The sequence below is a fragment of the Microtus ochrogaster genome, chromosome 6, assembly GCF_000317375.1.
Source record: "Microtus ochrogaster isolate Prairie Vole_2 chromosome 6, MicOch1.0, whole genome shotgun sequence".
Classification (NCBI taxonomy): Eukaryota; Metazoa; Chordata; class Mammalia; order Rodentia; family Cricetidae; genus Microtus; species Microtus ochrogaster.
This window is the reverse complement of record NC_022013.1, coordinates 64,542,601-64,568,698: the sequence shown is the minus strand read 5'-3', so window position 1 is coordinate 64,568,698 and position 26,098 is coordinate 64,542,601. Positions and strand designations below refer to the sequence as shown.

The 26,098-nt window shown below is 51.1% G+C and overlaps 1 protein-coding gene across 1 annotated transcript in view; it reads left to right on the top strand.

The window, feature by feature from the left end:
* Nucleotides 1-26,098, top strand: part of Zcchc24 (zinc finger CCHC-type containing 24) — a 52,894-nt gene that overhangs the window by 10,264 nt on the left and 16,532 nt on the right. The window contains exon 2 of the mRNA XM_005348705.3: nucleotides 2,097-2,297. Coding sequence (XP_005348762.1) covers nucleotides 2,097-2,297 — 201 coding nt within the window. The remainder of the gene's footprint in view (nucleotides 1-2,096; nucleotides 2,298-26,098) is intronic.

Below are 26,098 nucleotides of genomic sequence, written 5' to 3'. Positions count from 1 at the left end.
GTGGTGGTGGTGGTGGTGGTGGTGGTGGTGGTTGTATATTAGTGAAAATATGTTTAAGGGCCACAGAACTGTATGTTTTAAAATCATCAAACTGGTAACCCGTGGAAATTTGATCACACACCAAAATATGCCCTTGGTTCCAAGCCACTGCTGTGATGACTTTGAGGTGGAGCCCAAAAAAACTGTTTTTGTTACTAGTTTCCAGGTCATTCAATACAAGTTTGGAATACTCATTTCATCTGTGGAGTGTGGGGTAGTGACTCACAGGTTGTGATGAGAACCAGCTATCTCCATAAGTGCACAGTTCTTCGGGTCTGGCCTGCCACCATGGCCACCTTGTCTGATTTCCACCAGCGCCGTCCCGCTGTACTTCAGAAAGTGACCCTGTAGGCTGCCTCCAGGATTGGAGCCGTTGCCTCTCAAGGATCCACTCCCTTCTGGGCTCGCCTAAAAGCCTAGACCACATGCTGGCTGGTGCTGGAGTGCTCTGTCCACTCCAGCATGGAGTGGTGAGCCAGGTGGCTAAGTAGACGGTCATCAGGATCCACGTGATTCTCTTGCTGCAGAAAAGCAGTGTGCTAGCCTTGGGCAGCGCTAGGTATGATGTCTTTGTGTTCTTCTGGGGCCAGACTCTGGCCAAAAGAAGGTAGGAGAGAATAAAGGCCCGGAGAAGGAAAGGCCCTGTTCGGGGTTACCTAGCAAGTGTCTGAGGTACTGTCTTACCTGGAAGATGAGGGCCGGGTCCTCTAGGAGCTGAGTGACCAGCTTCTGAAAATGGAAACATGAGATTTGAAGCTACGCTTGTTGGGGTTAGGCAGAGTGTACCCCATCCCCTAGACTGCTGTCAATTTTCATCTCTCCCCTTCCCATACAGAGGAAACAGAGGACTGCCCCTGTTCTAGGCCTCTGCCTGCCCCCCACCCTGCTTTGTAAAGGAGTCTAAGTTCTTGGTTTCAGGGACCTTGTTTCTCTATCAGCCTAAGGACTCGTGAAAACAAGGCTTCATCTTCACATCAGCCTAAGGCCAGAGCTCATTCCTGCCATTTAGGACATCTGTAGTAGGCTCGGAGGACTCTAACCGGTGTGCCCAGGTTCCCTATTGACTTTCCTGGGGAAGCTGCTGCTTTCTGGCCTTCACTAGGAAAGGGTAGCTCTTCGCCATTCCTTGCCAGCCTCCTGAATTCCTGTGTGCTGTGCCTCCTGGAGCCCGTGAGGCCTATAAATAGAGGCTGTGTACACCAAGAGGGCCTGAGTCGTGTATGCTTGGGAGCTCCACAGAGTGTCTGGTTCCTGTCATGTGGAGGTGGCTCAGGCTGGCAGAGCTCCTCCACACATTGGCCTTCAGATCTGAAAATGGTAGCCACACTGCAGACTCCTTATGAGACGGGAAATAGAATGGACAGAGATGTGTCTGAAGTCCCTCCATACCTGACAAGTGGCTTCCCACAATGCCGCCTATATTAGTCACTCTTCTGGTTTCTGTGGTAAAATACCAGCAAAAGTAGCTTAAGGAAGGAAGGGTTGCTTTAGCACACATCAGAGGATACTGTCCATCATGACAGGGAAGTCATGCCTTCAGGAGCCTGAGGTTGATGGTCACATTGCTGCAAACCTGATTTGTCTTTTTATTGAGTCCAGGACCCCAGGCCAGGGAACGGTGCCTCCCACGCTTTGGGTGGGTCTTCTCAAATTGCTTTACCCAATCTGGAAACTCTCTCACAGACATGCTGAGAGATTTATCTCCCAAGTGCTTCTCGATCCCATCCAGTTGATAGTATTAACCTCCACATCTGGCACAGTGTGTCAGGAACTGATTGTAACAATGGCCACAGCTGCTAACATCATCACCATGGTACCCAGGAGTCCTAGGGCCCAGACATGTGACAAAGTTCTTTAGCCTCGTGACCTCACTTTGCTCTAATGGAAGTCTGAGATCGGTCCCACAGTATGAGCAGGGTCCCTGAGGCCAAACCCACAACTAGAGTGAGGATTTGAACTCGGGCTTTGGGGCTAACTGAAGGTTCTGTGTGAATTGATGTAGGATGGTGAGTGAGAGCCTCCATCACCTCAGCCCTGAATGGCCTTTGTTCCCGCAGGCACTGAGCAGCAGTGTGTACAGGAATGCTTCTCCCTATGGCTCTCTCAACAACATTGCCGATGGCCTCAGCTCCCTCACCGAGCACTTCTCAGACCTGACGCTCACGTCCGAGGCCCGCAAGCCCAGCAAGCGGCCTCCGCCCAACTACCTGTGCCACCTGTGTTTCAACAAAGGACACTACATTAAGGACTGCCCTCAGGTAAGGTAGCTTTGCCCAGTTGGCTCTCTATGCTTCCTTCCTGGCTGGGTCTGTGGGCACCATGGATTCCCCTGGCCCTCTGTTTCCCTGATACTGTTAAGTGAGGTAAGGCTCTCTGGGTGGAGGGACACAGACCCCACTTGGGTCCGTGATGCTTGCTCAGCAATCTGCATGGGGGATTCTGGACCCAAACCAGGCCCCCACGTGAGGTTCTGGCCCTCCGGGTCCCACAAATGTTCCTGCAGGGTGGGTCCTATTATAGCGGGGCAGGAGGCAGCCTGCAATCTCTTCATAACTCTCCAGAGGCCCCATCTGCTCACACTCACCAGGAAGGAATGTGGGCTCCTGGCCAGGAATCCAGATGTGCACCCCCTCCAGATCCACCACAGCCTCCTCTGCCTAGAACAAGGAACGATCAGGGGTCCTAGCCTAGTTGTGCCTCAGGATAGGCCTGGGAAAAGGCATTGGGTACCAAGAGACTCGGCATCCCTCTCAGGGTGCAGGACTGGGAGTTGGAGGGTGTTGGGGGCAGCCCCATTCTGTCCCTTGTGCTTTGCAAGGCTTCTGTAGCTGATTCTACTCTCTGGACGACAGACTCTCCGATACAGACAGGATCCTGGGGAGCAAAGACAGAAGCTCTCTTTTTCAGGACAATTTGAGCTTATCAGTGATCCTTTTCCCTTGCTATTTTTTTTCCACATTTTCTGTTTTTTGTTTTATAATGCGGTGCTGGATTTGTTTTATATATGTAATGGAAATGGAATCCCATCAACTCTGAAAAACCATGTAGTATTATCCTCCAGATGCTGGATCCAGAGTGGAACTGGGTGGGAGCCAGGATGGGCTTGCCACTCATTGTATCCCAGGCACTTCTTAGGAAGGGCTGTGCCAGGCTTCGGACCCTGGTGCTTCAAGTCTAGCCCCGACCCTGGTGCTTCAACCGACACAGCTGTTAATGGTTCCAGGTAGAAAAGCAGAACCCCTAGGCCCACTTGACTCCCCTCCTGGAGCCCTATGTAATGGGAACTCACCACTGTATCCTGCACATCCCACCACCCATCCTCCCATGGGGGCAGTGAGCAAGAGGCCTTTGGGATCTTGTGTCTTCACTGGAGGCTGTAGAACTCTGATCAGCCAGTAGATAAGGATCTAGAGTCTGCCCATGGCCCACTAACTGGCAACTTCTTCCCAACTAAGAGCTCCCACATGCAAGCCATTCAGGACACCTCAAGAACCACCCCACCGTGGGCAGCTTGGGAAATGGGCGAGCAAGACCTACTCACATTAGTGAGGAGACAGACCTTGTGCCAAATGTACCCCGGCAACCTGTCACGTATTGCTGGTGACTGACTGCCTATTTGTAAGCTATAGAGCTGAGGAAGACACAGAATTGCTACTTGGTGCAGCCATGAGTACCTGGGCCATCCCTACTTGAGGCCTGGGCTCTATGTAGCCTAGATAAGCTAGAACTGGCTGACTGTGCTATCCTAGTCTGTCCTAAACCTGATTGTATTAGGGACTCCAGGAGGCTTAGGGATCTATCCCCCGTCTGGTTCAGTGGTGGAGGCAGAGTTGGGATAAGACAAAGGAGAACCCTAACTAGCACATGGGTGCCATCGCACAAGGCAGGGGAAGTACCGGGCAGGGCCTGGCACAGTGGAAATGTTTGGTACACATTGTCAGGCATTACTGTCTTCGCTTGGAAACCACCATGAAGAGAGCCCCCTCCCCCAGCTGGGTGCTATGTAGAGGGGATTTTGGGTAGGCTGGAATGTAGTTAGATGCTATCCACCCTCCAGTGACCACACCCAGCTGCTGGGCCACATTCCTCCCTGTATACCCTCACCATCTGACTCCTGAACCAGCTGAGATTCTTATGCTATCAGGTGTTTAGCACAAGTCTTCCTGAAGAGAGGAAAGGAGTGATTGAACTTTTTTAATAAACTCAGGATTCTAATGAAATGTTATATACAACAGGTCAAAATATGTAGTATGTAATTGAGATGTGGTGACTCAACCTCTGTACTGGGGAGCGAGACAGGAAGATCAGCATGGTTCATCAATATTGTATCATGGGTCATAATTTCTATTTAAGATGGAATGGTAGCCAGGCGGTGGTGGTGCACACCTTTAATCCCAGCATTTACAGGGCAGAGGCAGGAATATATCTGTGAGTTCAAGGCCAACCTGTTCTACAGAGCGAGTTACAGGACAGCCAGGACCATTCACTGTACAGAGTAACCCTGTCTTGAAAAATCAAGGAAAACAAAAAAGACTGAGTGGTATCCCACCAAAGCAATATGCCTTCTTGGTCCTCAGTGGACCTGCCTGATTCCACCCCTGCCGTGGATAGAGCTGCTGTGAGTGTGGGCTTATCTGTATCCCCGAAAATCTTTGATTCTGGCTTTCTACTCTGAACTTTATTGTTCCCTTCTGGGAAGTTGCTTAGTTCATCTTTATTCTTGTTTCTTGGTGTGGAGGCAAAGGTTGGTTTACTGACTTGACACCTTTTTATTGCTATCCTTTGTTTTTGCTATGAGATATTCTCTCTTGTCCAGGTTGGCCTCAGACTTGTGATCATTGTGCCTCAGATACCGTATGTATAAACCACCAAACTTAGCCATATCTTCATTTTTTCTTTTGTTCTTGTTTGACATGGAGACAGGATCTTACATAGCTCAGGCTGGTCCCAAAATTGCTAGGTAGCACGAGCTTGTCACGAACTCTTGATTCTCCTTTTTCCACTTTCCAAATGCTGGAATTTGGCCACCACATCCTTGTGTGTGTGTGTGTGTGAGGTATGTGCATGTATGTGTGAACTCCTATGTGATGCCAAAAGCTGGTGACTGGTGTCTTTCTCCATCACTTCTCCAACTACTTTTTAAGCCAAGTCTCTCTCTGTAGTTAACCAGTTCAGCTTGATTGGCTGGTCAACAAGTTCCAGGTTCTTCCTATCTCTTCCTCCTCGGTGCAGAGACTATAGACACACACAGCCACACCAGACTTTTACGTGGGTTCTAAGGATCTAAACTCAGGTCTTCATTCTTGTACGGCAAGCACTTGGATAGCTGGATTAGCTCCCGAGGCCCGCACATCTTTTTTCATTATTGTAAATGTTTATAGTCTGTGAGCCACATCCCATGTTAGGTATGCCATGTCTGTTATATGCCACCTAGTGTTTTCTTGAGTCTTCCTTTTGAACCCACTGGTTGTTTAGCAGTGTGTTGTTTAATAGTCACATATTTGTGCGTTTTCCAAATAGCTTTTGATGATTTCAGAATTTATTCCACTGTGGTCAGAGGACATGCCTGTATTGTTCCATTCCTTCCAAATGCATTGTGGTTGTTCTGGAGCTCAGCATGTGGCTGGCCTGGAGGCTGCCCTGTGAGAAGGTTGGGCGGGGTGTTGTGGGGGTGTCTGCTAGGCATGCTGGCTTACAGTGCTGTTTATGTCTCCTGTTGCTTTGTTGATGTTCTGCCCAGTTCTCTATCCATTAGGTGCAGATACCAGTGTCTCCAACTGTTATTACTGAATTACTCCTTTGTCTTCTGTTGTCTATCTTTCTTCATGTGTTTTGGTATTCTCTTATTAGGTGTGCGCTATCTTTCTAATGGTTAGAGCTTTCTGCTCAACTGATCCTTTTACCATTATAAAATACAGGGCTGGGCTCAGAGGTTAAGAGCACTGGCTGCTCTTCCAGAGGTCCTGAGTTCAATTTCCAGCAACCTCATGGTGGCTCACAACCATTCATGATAAAATGTGACGCCCTCTTCTGGTGTGCAGGCATACATGCTGACAGAATGCTGTATACATAAGAAATAAATAAATCTTTAAAAAATAAAATAAAATATAATACAGGGCTTTTCCCTCTAGTAACATTCATTTTTGTTTTTTGGGTTTTTTAAAAATATTTATTTATTTATTATGGACACACTATTCTGTTTGCATATATGTCTGCAGGCCAGAAGAGGACACCAGACCTCATTACAGATGGTTGTGAGCCACCATGTGGTTGCTGGGAATTGAACTCGGGTCCTTTAGAAGAGCACACAATGCTCTTAACCACTGAGCCATCTCTCCAGCCCCTCATTTTTGTTTTAAAGTCTGTATTAGGGCTAGAGATATATAGCTCAGTGATAGAGCACTTGTCAAATACATACATGCAAGGTCTTAGATTCAATCTCTAGCACTACAAGAAAATAAAACCAAAACAAAAATCCATGAAGTCTTTTTTTTTTTTTCTGACAGTGGTATACCTGGCTTTCTAGTGATTGTTTTTCATCTATTCAGGTATTTTTTTTTTTTGCTCCCCTTACCCTATTCAGATATTTGAATCTGAAGTGAGTCCCCTGGAGGTAACATATAATTGATTGGATTTTAAGTTTTCCCGATCTGAAAAACAAAATCTCTGCATTTTGATTGGATTCTTTAATCCATTCACCTTTGATATTATTGATATCAGTTTGATTTACTTCTGCCATGAGTTTTTATCCTATACATTACTTATCTTTTTATTCCTCTATTTCATTCTTATTTCTGTCCTTTGTGTTCATTTTCTAGTGTAGCATTTTGATTTCTATAATGATTTTAATGCTATTCTGTAGTGATCTACTTGGTGGATGTGGTTTACATTATGAATCTTAATTCACCAGCACGACACACAGAAATACCACTCCTCCACAGCTCTGTGAGCTGCTGGTTTGGGCCTTCAGGTGTTCACCTGTGCCAGATCTGTTTCTGTGTTCACCCTACACAGAGTCTGTTGAGCTGCTTGGTTGCATTGATACGGCTGTCATTAGATTTGGGGACTTTTAGGCTATTGTTTCTTCAAATATTCTTTCTGTTCTTTTATCTTTTGTTCTATAGAAGTATTTCTAAAGGATCCAGATGTGTTTAGAATTCTCCATAGTTTAACTGGGGTAGAATAGACCTTGCCAGGTCCCAGAGTTGTCCATGAGCCCTGGCATTTCACAGAGGCAGCAAGGAGAACACAGTTAACATTTTCACTGTCAGAGGCTCTGGTCTGGTAGCATGTGGCTTGATTCTTTTAGAGGAGCTGGGGATGAGCACAGTTGGTAGAATGCTTGCCTAAGATACACAAAGCCCTGAGTTCAATCTCCAGCATTTCATAGGCCAGGGCTAGCGTCCCACTTCTGTAATCTAAGCCACTCAGAAGGGGGAGACACGAGGATCAGAAGTTCCACATCACCCTCCTCCACTACATATCAAGTTCAAGGACAGCTTTGGTTGTGTGAAACCTCACTTTAAACTGGACGCGTAGTGGGCAGTGATAGTGCAGACCTTTAATCCCAGCACTTGGGAGGCAAAGGCAGGTAGATCTCTGTGAGTTCAAGGCCAGCCTGGTCTACAAATTTACTTCCAGGACAGCCAGGGCTATTACATAGAGGAAAGAAGAACCCTGTCTCAGAAAAGCAAGCAAACAAACAATCAAACAAACAAAGAAAGAAGAGGAAACAGTAAAAAGAACAGCATATCAGTCTCCAAGGCTCTGTTCATAGGACTCGGGAGCACGGTGAAGGGTACTGAGTACTATAAGAAGTCTGGAGTCTCCAGAGCAGAGGTAGAAGTGATAGAGATCAGTTCCTCTAGGAACATCACCTTGTGGGTGAGGCAGTGCCAGGGCCCATCTCTAGTACATGTCCAGGAAAACTTAGGAGCCCGGAGTGTTGCCACTTTTGTTTCGTTTTTTTCTTTTTGGAAAAACAAACGAACAGCCCTGTAGTCCCTGACTTTGGGTGTGTGCAGTAATGTGACTGTTTTGAAGCCTGGAGGTAAATAGTAGAGTCACCATCCAATAATCCCTAAGTCTCTCACCTTCTCTGTTGGTGCAATAGCACTCTCAGTTTCCATTCAAAACACCAAGGCCCAGGGAAGTTAAGTAACTTGCCGCTGGTCACACAGCTGGTGACTATGTAAACTTGGAACTCAGGTCCCCTGAGTCTAGGGTTCAGACTTTTTTGTTGTTGTTGTTTATGCCCTATATCCACTGTTTGTAAGATCCGAGGTTTTGGTTTTTGTTTGTGTAGCCCTGGCTGTCCTGGAACTCACTCTGTAGACCATTCTGGCCTGAAACTCAAGAGATCTGCCTGCCTCTGCCTTCTGAGTTCTGGAATTAAAGGTTGGTGTCAGTGCACCTGGCCAGATCCGAGATCTTTAAAAGAGAGGGACTGCTGGAAGGAGAGGCTAAGCCGCCACACCTGCCCATCCGCCATAACTCACCATGGGGTCAGCCTCAAGAGGTCTGCTGCCTGGTAAAGCAGAGAGGTCAGGGTAGCTCTGGTGGCAGTAGACACCTATTGTCTGCAGGGGACGCCTAGGTGGTACCTGTTAACGGCCTGCAGGGTCATCTGGGTGCCTGGTGTTGACATCTGCAGCCTAATGGGGCAGGACCCTGAGGATCTGAGCCTCCGGTCCTTCTAGCTTGGCCTGTGTATTTGTAGTAGAGACTAGGATTGCAACTTTTCTACGTGTCTGTTGGGTGCAGGCATGCTTCTGGGACAGACACAGCCATGGCGGTGTGGCTAAAGTCTGTCCCACTCTGCCTGCGACACGGTGGGAGGTTTCAGAGGCGAGGAGCTAGACCAGAGAGGGAAGACATCCCAGGCCTCTCTGGACATTGCATGCCCTTGTTCACAGCTGGCACTCCCAGAGGAGAGGCAGGAGGTGTGGTCAGAGCAGGTGGTGAGGGCCTCCATGCCAGGCTGTAACCCTGGGCTTAGTGTGGCGGGCAGGGAAGCCATCTGGGTATGGGTAACAGGCTCATATTAACATTCTGAAAGATCATTCTGGGGCAGGTTGGACCTGGAGGAGAGGAGGCCTGGCTGCTACCGAAGACAGGTGTGGGTAGAAGGCGATGAGACCAGAGAAAAGGCAGGGGGAGCAGACGTGGAAGGTGAGGCAGCCTGGAACTCCACAGTCAGTGAGGAAGAAAGGGCTCATTTGGGGCTCAGAGGCTGGGTACATCGCAACACAGTGGGAACCAGGAAGCATTACACTTGAAGAAGAGCCAAGGGATCCCTCCTGGCTACCACAGATCCATAGAAATGGTTCTTACGTGTTTTAAGACCATGAAAGGAAATAAATATAATAATAACAATAAATATGTAATTAGATTCTATTCTGGGTGTCTACACTAACACAGTTAGAAAATATAATTTTTAGTAATTTATAAAGGAAGGGCCACACCAAAGAACAAGTACCTGTGCGCATGAGAAGCATCAGTTAACCTAAGAGGGGCTGGTGACTTCTTCCAATTAGATGGTCTTGCTGATTACAGGGATCAACACAGGGTCTGCATGCCACCAGTAAGGATTCTGATGTTAGTAAGGGATTCCATTAGGAAAAAGAAAAGAGCCCTGCATTTATGAGCTGAAAGGCCAAGTTAAAGCCATCGTTCTGTATGTTGCTCTACAGTGTGTGCAACACTGGATAAGTTGCCTAACCTGTCTGAGCCACTTCACAGCTGCAATTCGGCCTTGCCTTTCTGTTGACTTGAAGGTTGTGTTAGGAACTCAGGACCCAGTGTCCTTTTTCTAAGATCTCCCTCTTCCCAGCCGTGCCAAGCCTGGCAGCCACCCTGCAAGCCCTAACCTAGATGCAGAAATTCTCCCAGCCTGTAACCTCCCCTCCTCCCAAGACCTTCTTGATGAGTTGTGGTCCCTGTCTTGAGGGAGGTCCAGGGGGTTGTCACCTGTGCCTCCTTGTCTGGCTAAGGGCTGGAGCCCAGGGGAGCACGGTCCTGAGTCAGCACGCCTGGCTGCTAATGTGATCCAGATGTCAGACGGAGCAGAACCATCACCCCCTCCCTGCTGGCAGCTCGGGTTTCTTGGAGATTGCAAAAGAAAAAGAAAAATAGAGCAGAGAGAGGCTCAGATCCCAGTACAGCTGAAACCTAAGGATGTAAATAGTTTCAGGGTCTTACTAGGGGAGGGGCGTCGGCCCTTCTGCCTATCCTGCCTCCACTGCCCTTGAGCCGCTGCCTTGCCCCTCACCACAGGCCCGAGGAGCCAGTCCCTGAGGGTTTGGGTGTTCAAAGGCAATAAGCAGGGGTGACCAGCCATGTCTGACCCAGGCTTGGGCGATCAACCCCTCATTCCAGTCCTGACCTGGCAGCAGGTTTGGGTATTCCCTGAGGTCGGAGTGGGTAGAACTGCCCAGAGGACAGACAGAGAGGGACTGTGGATCTGTGGAGTTTCCCTTGCAGAACTTAGGTCAGGAACTGGAAGTTTCTTAGAGCTTCCAAGTGGCGTGGCGTGGAGAGCTGGAAGAGGTTAGCCACTCATCGAGCCTCGCCCTTCCCTCTGCTTGTGAGCACCTCCAATAAGAGGGAAAGTTCTCAGGCTGAAAGGTTTAAAACCTCTGGTCAGTCTACAACTGCTGTGGCTCGGACTTGGTTTGAGTGTGCCTCTCAAGGGCTCATGTGTAGGGAGCTTGTCTCCCATAGTGTTGGTAGATGAAGGTGGAGAGGTGGCTGGGCTCTAAGAGGCGGGCGGGGTGGGAGGTGGTTAAGTCTTTGGAAGGAAAGGAAGTGACTCTTGCAGGACTCTGGTTATGTCTTGGGAAGGGCTTATTATGAAAGAGTAGGCTTCTCCCTTTGCCAGGTGACTGCTTGGTCTTTCTAGTGTTGCTACCCCTTCCCATGGGAGCGTCAAAGGACTGTTAGCCAAAATGGTGGGATCAATAAATCCATTTCTTCATGAAGTGTGAGCTTCAGGTATTTTCTCATAGTAACAAAACACAGAGAGGACCACCTCTGTGAGCTGGTAGGGAAACTGAGGGCTTTCCTACAGAACCTGAGCTAGGATGGCTTTATAGAAAGATCTGCGGAAGCAAGGATGGGAGCCAGAAGCAGGAAAGGAAGGAGGAGGATGAGGGGGGAAAAGGGAGGAGAGAGGCTAGCAGCATCATTTTGTATTTCCCTGAGGAATCCTGGGCTGGGGCAGGTAAGAATGACTCCTCTGGAGCCTGGGACAGCTTCCTGTGGGGACCTGGGCTGTGATGTTCTAGCTCCTGGCACAGTACCTGGAATACTATGAGTGTCCAGAAATGTTCAGGAACATTGCTAGGGGCTGTGACTGCTGCTTGGCTTAGAGTTTCATGGGCCCTGGTATTAGAAGATGCCAGGACTCAGGTTGTGTCCCAGCCTTCGCTCCTTCCCTTCTGAGACCCCTGCTGCTTTACACTACCCTAGTGTGGCCTCTTCCCAACTGTGAGCTCTGGAAAATGAACCAGTCTTTCCAGGGCTTGTTTCCTCTTATTTCTAGGAAGGATACTGAAAAGACTGACCTCAGAGCATGCTAGGAGGCTGTTGTTACCTGAAGCACCTCCTGCATTCTCTGGGCACTTACATTAAGTCTCTTAGTGGCTGTCATTATTTTTAGGGTGCAAGTCAGCTCTGTCAAACTGTGTCCCAAAGTCTGGAGTGTGCCCCAGATCTGTGGGGTTCCCGGAGGACTCTGGGCTCCTCCTTCCACCCTCTACCCACAGATGGGATGGGATGGGCTGCATGGGGCCAGGTGACAAAGCTGTATTTCCTCAGGGGCCTGAGAGGAACAGGGGATAGTTCCAAGTACTTGGGACCATGCTGGGAGAGATTCCTGGATGAGGCTCAAGGGATCTGTTCTACCCAGAGTGGTGTTCCTGGAAGAGGGCTGATGGGAGCTGGCTCTCGGCTTGGCTCCTACTGGCTCCAGCGGAAGGTTGGGTTTGCTAGGTCTCACCCTACCCAGCACAGACACGAGGGGGCAGCTGTAGAGGTGGCACGAGAGTGAAGGAGAAGGGGTGCGGTGCAGGACATGTGACAGGAAGGAGCTGTGGAGCCAGTTTCACATCCTCAGCCCGTGGTTCTCTGTTTAAGCATCACACGCTGCAAGGAGCCCCCAGTGGCTCCATGTCTCCATGATCAGTGCTTCATCTCCTAGATCCCGAGGGACAGGGTTTAGGGCAGAGCCTGAAAGGAGGACTAACCCGGAGCCTTGAGCAGCTTGCAAGGCCTGGGGAACAGAGCAAGAGCATCTGTGTCAGTCAGCATGTTGTCATTGTCATAAAGTGCCTGACCCAAGCTGACTTCCTAAAGGGGTTTATTAATAGATCCTGGAGCTTCCACCAAATGGTTTAGCTTGAACTCAGGCTGGGGCCACCCCTTGGCTGCATGGCTGCATGGCTGCGTGGCTGCATAGCTGCGTGGCTGCATAGCTGCGTGGCAGGTGGTGGGAATACACATGAGAGCATGTGAGTGATTCAGTGCAGAACAGGGGAGAGAGGCAAGGGCTGGCTCCTACTTTTATAAGCACTCCCAGGGGGTAACCACCAAGGAGTCACATAAAAACCCTTGTGGTGCCTTACTAAGGTATATCCCAGTGAGCTAGGGACTTCTTCCTGGCTTGTACCGCCTCCTACTGCCCCAGCCTTTGGGACTGAACTCCCAGGGCAGGACCATTGGGGGACATTCAAACCATATCCAAACCACAGCGGTATCCTTGGGCTGGGCTCCCTTCTCCAGTCAGCCTCCTCTGATTGCTCCTGCTGTCCCTGCTGAATGCTGGGCCTACTGGAGGGTCTCCCGTGCCCAGGCTCTTGCCCTATGCTTCTCACATGAGTTGTGTCTATCTTGGGACTGTTCAAGGAAGTGCGGTACTTGAAGCTGCCACTACTTCAGCAGAGGCTTAAGAATGCAAGCTCAGGTTGAGGGTGCGACTCAGTGGCAGAGCTCCACCTGGCATGTGTAAAGACGCAGGTTCAGTTTCCTGCAGCCCCAGAGTCCATGTAGTCTTAAGTTTTCTGGATCATTCCTGGCCACACTGGAGTTCAGGAGTTCCTGTCTTACTGTACAATGACCCCTGCTTTGTTTGTCCTGGAGTCTGCATAGTGGGCATTTCTTCTACAGCTTGATAGGGGTCTTGCCTAGGAATTTCCCATCAAGTTACAGGAAACTCACGTGCCAGCCTGCTTTTGATCCAGAGGGTGTTAGACTGGGGGTGGGGGTGGGTGGGAGGAAGGATGGGCAAAGGCACTAAAAGCACTTGGGCTACCCTGATTGGCTTGGGAGTCAGCAAAACCACCAGATCTGGGACAGAGCAAGGTAGGGGGGAGCTCCCTCAGCTCGGTGTGGGAGGATGGGGCTTCCTCTGAGCAAACCAAAGGCATTTGTACCCAGGCAGTCTCCATGGACACCAGACAGGGCAACGGGCCAATAGGACAGCGGAAGTGTTTGGATGAAACTGCTGACATGACCTAATCAATCAGTCAGGAACACACCGTTGAGGATATGGAGGGCTTCCAACCCTTAAAATGGTGGGCTTGCTGTGTGAAGTCCTGCACAGGCCAGGGAGAGGGCAGCAGAGGTCTCTGTCCAGCCTCCCACTCTGAGACTGTCCAGGTATGCCTGTCTTTTACCGTTATGACACAGCATTGTCATGGACAAAGGCCATGCTGAAGACCATTCACGAAACTGAGTTACCAAAACACACACCCTCACACGTCCTCATAATGCAGGGAAATTAATGATTTTAAGTTGATCTGTATTCGAAGCTTTCCTGGGGTGTGTGTACCTCACAGATTGCAGGTTAGACATACCTGGAGCTCTAGACAAGAGCGACCACACCATTTATCAAGGTTCCAGCTGGGCCCAGGCTGTCACCGCAGAAGTCCTGGGTCTTAACTGCTATCCCCAGAGCGTCTCTCTATTACAGGCTTTTTAGGAGTGAGCATTGGTCTTAAGGACCCTGATGACCCTCCTGGAAGAAGCCGTTTGGTAGTCATTGCACATGCGTGGGGCCAAAGACTGTCTTGAAGCCTAGAAGACCTGTGTGTCTCACTCTGTTCTAGCCTTCTTGGTACCTAGGACTCTAGAAGCACCCCAAGGCAGAGGTTCCTCTAGGGAGGCAACAGAAACCCTGGAACTAGAGAGCTCCGAGAAGGAGGCTAGAAGGAGAGGCTAGGGGACTTGCCCTTGGTGTAGAGTCTGGGGGAACACTGCTGTGTGTCCTTGGCCCCGTTGTTTGCCATCTCTGTTTCCCTTTAACAGGAAAGTGATGCTCATCTTGGATTTCCCCCTAGGAGTGCCTGGGATATTTTATCTTGTTTTTTTTTTGGGGGGGGGTGCTGCAAGTGTTGACTGGGGAGGTCTAGAGCAGGCCTAGACACACAGATTTGTCTAGATGTTCAAGCAATTGTGATGGGCAGCTGGGCAAAAGTACAGTACCCAGTGTGAACTGGTGTGTTCCCAGATGAGAGGATCCATGGGTGAGCAAGCTACATGTCTACATGTCCTTCTTAGGTCCCCAGGGCTCCTACTCCCTCATGCCTGTGCTCCATCCTAGAATCCTGGTCCATGTAGCCTTAGTGCTTGTGATTTGGAAGCACGCTTCTGTCCAGATGGCTCTGGCTCTCAGGGCTGTGGATTGTGTGATTTTAGGTCTGAGGCTCTCTCATCTGTCCACACCTGAGTTCTATCATTCTAAGCCTCACATAGGTGTCTGGGTTCTCATGGGCTCTCATTCTGGGGATGAGGTCTCCTGCCTGAGTGTAATATGTCACCATCCCAAGATGTGGTGCTGTTGTGGCCTTACCACAATGTCAGAGCCTAAACTCAGCAACTTTGCCATGATCTGTCAGCCCATCTTGGCCAATGGCTACTGGAGCCCAGGGTCTGGCCTTTGACTTCTTGAGACAAGGTGGTGGTTGTATGAGCATGGACACAGGCCACTCCACCCTGCCTTGGAGAACAGTGAAAGTGGGGAGAGCAGAGACCCTATAGAACTCCACTCCCGACACTACAGAGGAGGCTGTGTGGGGCGCCTTCCACCATGCAGCGAGTTCAGTGCCGAGGTGTAGCAGTACCTCTTGATTGTGTTTTGTATCTGCGCATCCCACGTCAGAGCTGTGGTGTCCAGAATAGCAGATTAGGCTTCTGCATGAGGGTCTTTACCATACAAAGACCTCTCCAACTCAGCCTTGACAAACACACCTGACTCCAGGTGGAGAGCAGAGACCCAAGAGATGAACTGCTTAGAGGGAATGGCACCCTGTCTCCCAGCTGTTATTGTGTGGTCCTTTCCAGCTAGCTATACCCAGGCCTGGCTTTTTGCACAGAACCCAGATGACCTTCGGTCCCTCTAAGGTTACATAAACCATCCCTACCTCCAGGATTTGACACTTACCACCTATAGCCTGGTGACTGCACCAAGCCTAGGAGGACTCTCTCAGCCCCCATGTGACTCTAAGCCCAGGTCATTTTCAGGGCTTTTAGATCACACAGTTATGCATAAGGACCAGTGTCCCATCTCTGCTATGCTGGAATGTCAAGCCTGGAGCCATGCCATAGAAGGTGTGCCACAAATGTCCCTCCCTCTCTGTTTGACCTTGAAAATGTCCCTGCACCTCTCTGGTTTCCATCCTGCTGAGGGACAATGGAATGTGACTCACAGAATGACCATGAGGATTCAGCAAGATCTTGTAAGGACAAACCTGGCACATGGAGAAGGAGCAGAGGCTGCCCATATGACTACCAACTTAGCAATTTTGCCACAAAGCCTGCCTTGGTAAGAGATTGTGTTTGCGGAAGGAGACTGGGTGGCTACCTTTATAATCACTTTAGGAGTGAAATTATGCTTTCAGAAAACCTGGGTTTTGAAAAGGCTATCAAAGTATAGGAGGAAGAGTCTAAGGATACGGGAAGTAGTAGGCACATTGGTAATGGTGATGATGATGGTAGTGGTGGTGATGATGATAAAGATAGTGATGAGGTTGTAGTGGTCATAATGGTGTTGGTGATGGTATTGATGGTGGTAGTGGTGATACCAGTTATGGTGATGATGATAATAATGATTGCAACGATGGTATTGATGGTGATGGTGGTGATGATGATGGTGGTGGTGGTCATAATGATGACTACTATATACTGAATTCCAACCATATGCCAAGCATTTGCTTTCAATGAGCCCAATCATTGTTATTTCCACTGGAATGATGTCTGCCTAAGACTCGGAGAGATGCAGAAATTGCCCTCTACTCTTGCTGCTGTTCAGAGGCATTGGCATTCAAACCCTGGTCCATAGGGCTGTGCACAAAGAGATCTGTTTTCATTCGCCATCACTGGATGAGAGGTTGAAAGCCACTAGATGAGCAGTGGCCGCCTCTTTGTGAGGCGTTCATGGTAGGGAAACAGGAGAAATTTTCATTCTTTCCAAGAGAGATGGAATAACTGTGGTTTCTTTCTTTCTTCTGCACAATGCTCCTTATTTCCCATGTGGCTCTTTTTGCCATTTTTAGAAATCCAGAGCTGCCTGTGGCTGGTAGGCCCACCCTCAGCCCACCTTGGCTGTGGAGATGCACATGTGCACAGAACTCCAGAGGTGGCGCAGGGCACAGGGTGGGGGAGTAGGGAGGTGGGAGGGGGGTTGGTTGTGGTGATGGTGATGGTGCATGCTCCTCCTGCCAGGCCTGTGCATATTACAACAGGGCCAGGACTGTGCTGTGTGCCTGCTGCCTACCTAGGAGCTTGATGTGAGGCAGAAGCTTCCACTGGTCCCCTGACAATCCTGCAGTTGGTTCGAGCCACTGCCCTTTTCTTGGCCACTCTCAGCCACTCATTTCCTGTCATTTGACTTAACAGGAGGATCCAGGTCTTCATGAGGTGTGAGGGATAAACTCTCTCATGCTTTCCTCCCTCCACTCTTTGCTGCCCAGCCTGGCCTGTGCACAGATTCAGGGCCTATCTGGACAGAGCACCTGCTCCCTGGTCTGCTCAGCATGATCCCCAGGTGGCATACCAACTCCTGGGATCTTTGCTTTTTAGACCACTGGGAACAGAGCCAAGATGGGACAGTAAGGACCAGTCATGGCACATGTGGGCAAGTTGCAGGAACTGGGGACATGAGACCTGCTGGGGACAGCCCTGACACTAGGAAAGCATAAATACATCAGAGGCCTTCGTGGGCTGTGGCAGCAGGCCTCTGGAGGCAGGAGCCTCAGAAACTGTGGCAGAGTCCCAGGACAGAAGCCCCCTCAAGGCATGCCTCTCAGAAATGCAGGGGAAGCCAGCAGTCCCTCTGTCCCACTCTCTGCCCAGCAGTGAGTGCCTGAGCTCCATCCTGCTACTCAGGGCTTTGGTGCTGCTGGAGAAGCCAGGCCTCTGGCGACAGCACCTCTACTGTGTGGAGGACCAGTGGGAAGTGATGATGCCTGTGACCTGTCTGTGCCTTGTGTCTACTAGGTGCCTGATGGCTGGAATCCTGGACTTTCTGTCCTGGCTCTGGTTTCACTTGTCCTCCTGGGCTGCTTCTGTTTGGGGCTCAGCCTCTTCCTCATTCATTCCTCCTTCCTGGGGCCTGGCAGGTAGTTTGAAACCCCGAGGCCCGCCTTAGGCTGCTGCACATGCTCTTCTGGCTCACCTACTGGGGAAAGAGTCTGCATCTGTGTAATTAGAGAACCACACCAGAGTGCCCAGCCCACCTTTAGACTAGCTTTGGGGCAGACCCGTCAGTCCTGTCATTATATGGCTGTCCCATACACTGTTCTTGCTCCAGACTTGGCCAGACCTCTTCCATCCATCTCTGCTGGAGAAAGGCATAGCCGTGATCAGGCTCGACCTGCATCGCTGGCAGAGAGAGGCTCACCTGCAAAGTGCTACTTCAGACTTCATAATCCCCAGTCTCTCTGCCTGCCAGCATCTGTCTGCCTCATGTGGCCACAGAGACCTGTCCGTACCCATCTGAAACCCACCGTGGCTTCCCATAGCTCCTGGGCTAAAACCTAGCCTTTTGTTGGAGTCAGGACAAAGGCCCTGAAGCTTAGCCTTTGCCCTCCAAGGCCTTCATCCTCATGTTTCCTGCCACCCAGCTCTGCTGCAACCGCAGTGAACCTTTTTCACTGTGACTTTCTCTGGCTCCCCTGACACTTTCTCGCCACCCCAAACACAGGCTCCTGCTCTTCCCCAGCATGTCCTTTGATAGGCGAGTCGGAGCTCAAGTGTTCATTCATTGTGTATTTATGAAGCTCCTACTGTGTGTCTGGCATGGACCACTGTGAACAAGGAAGACAAGGAAAGAGCAGTCGACATTCCTGTGGGGTGACAGCAAAGAAATAGTCAGGGACACCAGGCTATAAGTTATGTTCAAACAACAGGGTTGTCAGGGATCACCTCTCTGGGGATGTGGCGACTTGAGTGGAGACAAATGAATCAGGGAGAAAACGTTTGGTGACGTGGGGCGTGGTCATTCTTGGCAGAGGGAAGAGCGAAAGGCCCTAAGGACAAACATGCATGCCAGGAGGTTCTAAACCTGATGGCTCCAGCTCAGAGGGCGCTCAGGCTGCCTGAGAGAAGCTGAGACCCACACTTAAGAATGTCCCCGGCACCACTGTCCCTTCTCTCACTGCCTCTGTCTCAAGCTGGGCAGTTCTACTCTAGGGAACACAGATGGGTGCTTGTCTGAGAACCCCCTTCCCCCAACACCCCAACATGTGCAGTGGGGACAGGAAGTGTTGGGTCTCGCCTCCCAGCTGCCTGGTGGGATGCCACCAAGCCAGGATGGCCTGCTTGGGAAGGGACAGAGGCCCTATTGAGCCAGCTCTCTGGGCCAGCAGGGACAATAGCCACACTGAGAACTAGGAACATCGGCCAGCATGATTGTCCAGGAAGTTACCAGGCCACTACCACCCCCTTCTGTGCTACCCCACCCCCAGCCCTCTCCCCTGGTTTCTCAGTTTAGGGGATGGTAGAAGCCAGTGGCCACTTTGCACTGACGCCGCCTGCTTTGTGCCAGACCCTTGCTGTCCCCGAAGAGGGAGAAGTACAGGATCCTGGGCACACTGCCTGCAGACAGGCACAGGTGCAAGGCCTGGAGGGGGGCATGGGGAAGGGGTGTGTACCCTGAGAGCTGGATAAGAGGGCTTCCAGGAGGAAGAATCACGGCTCCAAAGCATGGCTGCAGCTGGGGTCATGCTTTCATGACACAATACTCCGAAGCCATCACCGGACCTAGTTGGCCTGAGTGACAGGCCAGGAGGAGGAAGAGGGAGACCATGGCCAGGGCTACCCATGGCCCCCAACCCATCTGTTGCTCAAGCCTGAGTGCTGTCTATAGGTGGGACATTTATTCTAGAAGGATCTTTGTTGGCATGCTGCCGCACTTGCCTTCCACGTTCAGGGGTAGATGTAAATACTAGGCAAAACCCTGGTGGAAAACACTTTGGGGTAAGCACCCAGGTGCAGCATTGACCTTCCTGACTTCAAGCCCCCACCCCCGCACTTGCTGACAGATGGGGAAACTGAGCCATGGACCACAGGGTGTGGTGGTGAGTGTGTTGGGATCAGGAAGGAGGTTAGGAACATGGACATGATCAGACCAAGTCATAAAATTTCAGATTTTGGGGAGGGTTGAGTTGTCTCAAAATACCCCGCAGTGTGGCTTCTGCTCAGAGCCAGAGCTCTCGTCTCGTGGCTGTCAGTTCACAGGGGTGAGGGTGTCCGATTCCAGGGCCCCATCTCTCGGGCATCCCTGCACATTCTGGTTGAGAGTGTGAGTGCAGTGTTGTAAAGTAAGCAGGGAAGAACACGCCCAGTCGTTGTGTGACTATAGCGTAGCTCTTTCCAGGTGCCTGTGTGGTCACCACTGGCAGAAGACAACTGGTAATTGCTAGTCAGACACAAGCTACACATGCTACTACATAGGAAGCAGCCAGGCCAGCTTTGATAGACTCTACAGAGAAACTGAGGCCCCAGGAAGCTAAGTTGTAAGCCATAGATGTGGCAGGCAGGGTAAGGAGTTGAGCTGGGGCCGCCTGACTTCTGTCCGGGCTCTGGAGCACCCACTCTGGCCATCAGGCTCCATGTCTGTAGCTCAGGCTGACTGTTCCCAACAACTGAGCCTACCGGGAGCCACATATGCTGATGCCAAGGCAAACACTGGTGGGGAGGTGGGGGCAAGAGGTGTGGCTGCCCCGTTCCTCTGCTTTCTGAATGGACTGCTGCAGGACCTGGCAGCCAGGTCTGCACTACAATTATTGTGCCTATGATTGTTTCCAGATGCTGTAGACTCACAGGTTTGGGGCTTGGCCAGGGAGCTAGTCCTCCCTCCCCCACTCACCACCCCTGCCAGTCTGGTACCATAGAGCTGGACCATCCATCTAGCCCCAGGCTGTCACCTTCAAACCTGCAACCTGCCCAGCTTCTGGGCAGAGGATCCCAGACTCCATTTCTGGCTCTCACTCTTAACTTCCTGTGTGACTTGAGAAGGTGGCTTGCCTTCCCGAGGCTTATTTCCTGGGCTATAGAATGGGCACTTAGGGCAGCAAAAGGACAGAATTCAAAGCTCCGACTTCCCCTCACCGTGCTCTGGACCCTCCTCAAAGTGGGACCACAGACTAGCAGCAGACCCAAAGGAGAGTTGGAGATGAAGATTCGGGGACTTCAGGGGTGGGGCCTGTACTGTCACCATGATGCCTCAGTGCAGCTTGGGCATGAATAGAACAGTGCATTCATCCTCCAGATTCTGAGCTAGGGCTCCTGGGGTCAGAAAGACAAGAGCTGATTTCAAAGCCCTATGGAAGAAAAGAGGCTTGGCTTCAGATTAGCAAAAGGGGTTAAAACACTTACCTCAGAGCATGGCAGGGTGGCCATGCTGGTTTGGAGTGACAGCCAGCACCCAGCCCCGAGGGGATGCTAACTCTGAAGTCACAGGTCTTCTGGGTGAGGCACTGTATGAGAGCAGGCCTATGCATGCAAACCTGCAAACATGCAAAGGAGCTGTGTGAGAGAGTGTGTATACCCCTATGACTCAGCAGCCTACAGCGAGTCCTAGGGCTGCATGGGGGCCTCCATAAGATGCCTCTCGACCAAGGCAGTCAGGGAAGTTCCTAGATGAAAGTGCAGCTTCCTTTAGATGTCACCAGGAGACACAACATGCCAGGTTATGGGACTGAGGTGGGTGCTGAGTCTAAGAAGACCAGAGTTGCCCACCAACCCTGACCTGTGTGATGGGTTCCTCTCCTTCCTCCTCTGGATTCTTGTGGAATGGATGAGGTTGCTCACAGACAAGGGCAAGGAGATCAGTGGGAAAATGAGACTGCAAGAAACACACGATAAGTCCAGTGTGGGTTTGGATCTCAGCTCTGCTACTTCTTGGCTGTGTGACCTTGGATGATCTGCCACCCTCTTTGTGCCTTGCATTCCCCGTCTATGGGAGTTATGGACCAGCTGCTGGGGAGAAGCTGGCGTCAGGAAGCTGACCATCTGTGGAGGGCTCCATCCTTGGGCCTGCAGAGCTACCTGCAGCAAGCACTTTGCCCTGGAGGACAAGGGAGAAGGGGTCAGTTCTGCAGCCATGGTCCAGCCCTCAGATACAGAAGCAGGTGCAGGTGGGGATCGTCAACCTTGCTTCCTGCCCTGGCCTCCTGGACAGTAGACTGGAGAGAAGCTATCACCTGTCCCGGAGAAGTGAGATATGTTACCCATGTGGCACCTCATACCCGCTTCTCTCATTTTTAACACCAGAGAAATGATACCCTGATACCCGGGAATTGTGGGAAGAGCTGCAGATGCCAGAGCTGGCTACAGGGACTTCTTAACTCCTACTTAACTCCTTAACTTCTGTCCATTTGCAACGGCACAAGTTACCTCACACCCCAGTGGTGGAGTCAGACAATAGTCAGATATCCAGAGTATAAGGCCCTCCTGTCCTTTCCTTAGTGACCTTAGACAGATGACAGCTTCTCTGGGCTTTTGTTTCCATAGCTGGAAACAGTCACTGTGAAGCTACAAATCTGGTGTATAACTGGCCTCTGCTAGGCTCAGTACCATCAGTTGCCTGTGGCTCTCAGGTCTCCTGTAGGCCCAGAAGGCCACCGCTCACAGGCGTGAGGCAAAAGCTTGCTTCTGCTAGCTATCCAGGTGAAGAGATGATTGATGGGAGCCTAGAACTGAGGATGGAAAGGCAAGCCAGGCAGCCGGCAGTCAGAGCTTCCCCAAACAGCTGACTTCAGCGTTCCCCATCCAGGGTGGAACAGATCTCTTTTTTGGCACTTGGCCACCTCCACACCCTTCCCCCATTGCTATTTTGAGCTGATCTCATTGTCCCCTCCTCCCACAGCTGTCTGTAGCCCTCATACCCAGAATCTCACTGTAGCCTGTAGCCTTTTCACCTCTTACACAGATACTTGCGTGCCCCCAGGACTGGGCAGAGCCTCCCTCCAGTCAGATGGACATGTTCCTCCTGGCCACATGCAAGCAGGCCTTCCAGGGAAGACTTCAAGAGGAGCATAGAAGAGAGGTGTCAAAGAGACATCTTAGGAGTGGGCAGTGCCTTGACCAGGGCTGGCCTAGCCTCTCTCCAGGTCTCCTGTCTGAGAGAGCTGTGCCCTTTATACCTCTGCTTGTTACCTCATGCCGAGGGCCTCTCTAGCCCTTGCACAGATGGATGCACACATGCGTGGACACTATGGTGAGCCAGGAAAGTTTGCAAAATGTCTTTAAATTTGAGATAAACTCTAGAGTTTGACATGGTAGAGTTGGGTTTAGAGAAGCACATGACCCAGAGTCCAGCCTTCTATGGAAGGTTCTCAGCTAGCCACTAACATGGCATAATACAGTGAGAGTACTTGAAGGCCAGTTAGCTCCGGGGAGATTGGAAGGGGTGGCTTTGAGCTTTTCCCTTGAAGGATAGTGGAAAAGCATTAGCACTCTAGGGCACCAACCTGGCAAAATGTTGATTTTGTTTTTTTAAATTTTAAATATAAGTTTAACAGGAAGAGTTAATGAAAGCTAAGGCTAAATGGGAAGGGGGCTAATTGTCTTCTGCACATCGGTTCTATCCTGTCATATGGGGCACTTCAAAGTTGAAGTGGCCACCCAGAGTTGGGGGCTGCCTAGCTGAGCTGGAGTTATAACTGCAGCAGGAAAGAAGGGAATCATTGGGACAAAGAACCTGCTAGAGGTACAAGGGCACAGGGATTTAGACTCTTACTGGGAGTGGCGTACCGTCACCAGCCAACTACAGGGTAGCTGCGAATCTCCCATCCACCCCTCTCTGCACTACTGTGGCCTAAGTCTGAAGTCACGGGGAGGAGCTTGAGTCTTTTGCAATGCCTGTGATTCTGCCCCTCTGCACAGGCCCCTTTCCCCCTCCCTGCCCTCAGCCTCAATCCCATCCCTGCGGTCAGTGGAAGGAAGCCAGAGGCAGGAAACAGATAGCCAGGGAGTGGCTGCGCACATGGTTAGAAGTCCTGGCTTTCCAGAGAGTTTCGCTCAAGATTACTCCCCCTGCATGAGGATTTGGAGGGAGAGTTCTGCTTCTATGGTACATGACGCAGCCTGAAGGCATTTGGGATGCCCACCGGGTCCTGGGGAGCTCTTGGGGTCCTGTGGTCTCTCTTGAGCCTCAGCATTTCCAACATGTATCCTCTTCCTTCTTGATATCACTCATTGTCCCGCCCTTCCTTGTCACCAGGCAGAGGCATGTCCTTTTCTCCCAGGCTTCTCTTGTGTCTCCCCCCTCCTCTCTGTCTTCTCCTCACTATCTCGCTCCCAGCCCCCTCCCCAGGGTTTTCCTGAGGCCTTTTCCTGTCGCTGTGAAAGCTTCCATTGTTCCCTGGACTCTTACAGACCCTAGTGTTGTGGGCTAGGGATGGCATTTTTGTGGGATGGGAGGGGTGCCCCGGGGGCTGGGCCTTCTGGGCCCATGTGGGGCTGTGGCAGGAACCCAGAAAAGGGAGGGGGCTGGCAAGGGGACATGGACAGACGTTGAACTCAGACAAGGAGGCCCTTGAGGCTCAGAGGAAGCCAGGCTGGCTTCTCTCTCAGTGGCCTCTGTCCCAGCATCCTGCAGGTTACATGTGCCCAGTCCACCTGTCCCCTCCACAGGCTGTTTCCTCTAGAGCTCCGGGAAGCCTGCAGCTGCCCAGAGTGGACTGCTGTGCAGACATATGAGTCGGGGGACAAGAGCTGGAGGGTTCCTGCGGCACAGAGGCCTGAGCACTGGACAGAGACGGGATCTCAAGTGTGGCCCTGTGAAGCTGGATGATTCTTTACCCTGCCCTAAGCCTCCGTTTCTTTCTCTGCCACCAGGGTCAAATGCTGATTTTGAGGGAGCTATTGCATCAGAGATTGTCACCTGGGAAGCCAGGGTGACCTCTGCCTGCAGACATAGGTTCAACTGGTCCCACAGAGATGAATCTTACTTGGGCTTCACCTTGGGGGCTGGGGCCAGGAGTGGGCCATGACCCCAGAAAGGGGCCTCTTTAGAAGGTCCCCGACGATGAGCTCTGTGAAGGCAGGGCATTCCCTGTCTGTTTCCATGTTCCTGGAATTTTCCACAAAGCTTGGTCAGAGTGGGTGTCCGATAGATGTTAGTGGGGTGAATGAATGTTGATATGTCAGTCTAAGGTCACAGGTCAGAGGGTTTGTGTTACTCAGAACAGGATTGTTCTCTTGTTTCTCACAGCCATTTCAGGGAAAGGCCAGGCACTGGGGGGAAAGTGTCACGCTGGAGTCAGTGAGCAGGGTTCAGGGCTTGGTGTCACAGCAGTGGGGCCCTGTGTAGACGCCTGGGCTGTCCCTGGTATCTGTTTGCTCTCTGGCTACAGGAAGGGGCTATGGAGGGGCAAGTTAGGAATTACTGGCAGATAATAATGATCACTGAAAGTTAGGGTCCCCAGCTCTTCTGGAGCTCACACACACACACACACACACACACACACACACACACACACACACACACACACCTGACATAGAAAATGGGCTCTAAGAAGGGCCTGGTAGAGCCAGGGCCTAACTTCACATTTGTTTTCCAAAGCTTGTTTACTCAGAGAAGTTCTGGTTCTCCTTCTGGGAGAGACATCAAACCTCACAGGATACCATCTGGGTGAGTCCACGGTCGGCTCATGTCTCTCCAGGTTGACCATGGGAAGCCTGTGTCAGCTCCTGAGACCTGGTACTGGTTTTACCTCAGCCGCCAAGTTGCATAAGAGCACACAGACAGGGCAGGATGGGGCCAGCTGGAAGCCCATCTGGTCTTCATTTCCTCTCGCTGGCCCTATGGCTCTGGCCAGAGCTTCTTTCTCAGCTGGTTGCGTGGGGCCAACCCAGGGCTTCATGAGAAAGGTGCTCAAGGGGCTGCCAAGCACACAGAGTGACGTGACAGACCTCCGGGGAGGCGGATGCCGCTGCTCAGAGGCTACTTACACTCTCCATTCTGGAACCAGGGAAACTGAGGCCCAGAGAGACCTGTGACCGTGGCAGCCACTTCCTGTTCCTCACCATCCTGACATGATGGGTTCTTCGTGCCATTCTGGCACTTTTCAAGGAAGTACAGAAAGTGTGTCGTGGCAGACAGCTAGACAGGCACTTGGTCAATGTGTCTTCAGACACTGTTCCCATCTGGAGCCCTGGATTTATCACATCTGGCTCACAGTGGTTTGGGAGCTACAAAGACACACGAGGAAAGGCTACATCCCTATCCCTCCTCAGCAGCTGGAGGAGGCGAGGGCCTCAGCTAGAGAGCCCTTTATTTAGACAAGAATCCAGCCTGAAGTCAGAATAGGCATCCTAACCCCGCTGCTCCCTCCTGCCATCAGCATGGCTATTATGACTGACATCTCTGCAAAGAAGGGGCTGTGAGGGAACCAAGCTTCACTCAAAGAATGATTCACTCTGCAGGGAATCCAGACATCAGGGCAAGGTGACCCGCTGGGGCTGTGACAAGTGAATACTTCTGGCTTCTTAAGATAGGGGAGCCATGGAGTCTTGGGCAAGGATGACAGCCTTTCTGGATGAAGGAGCTTCGTGG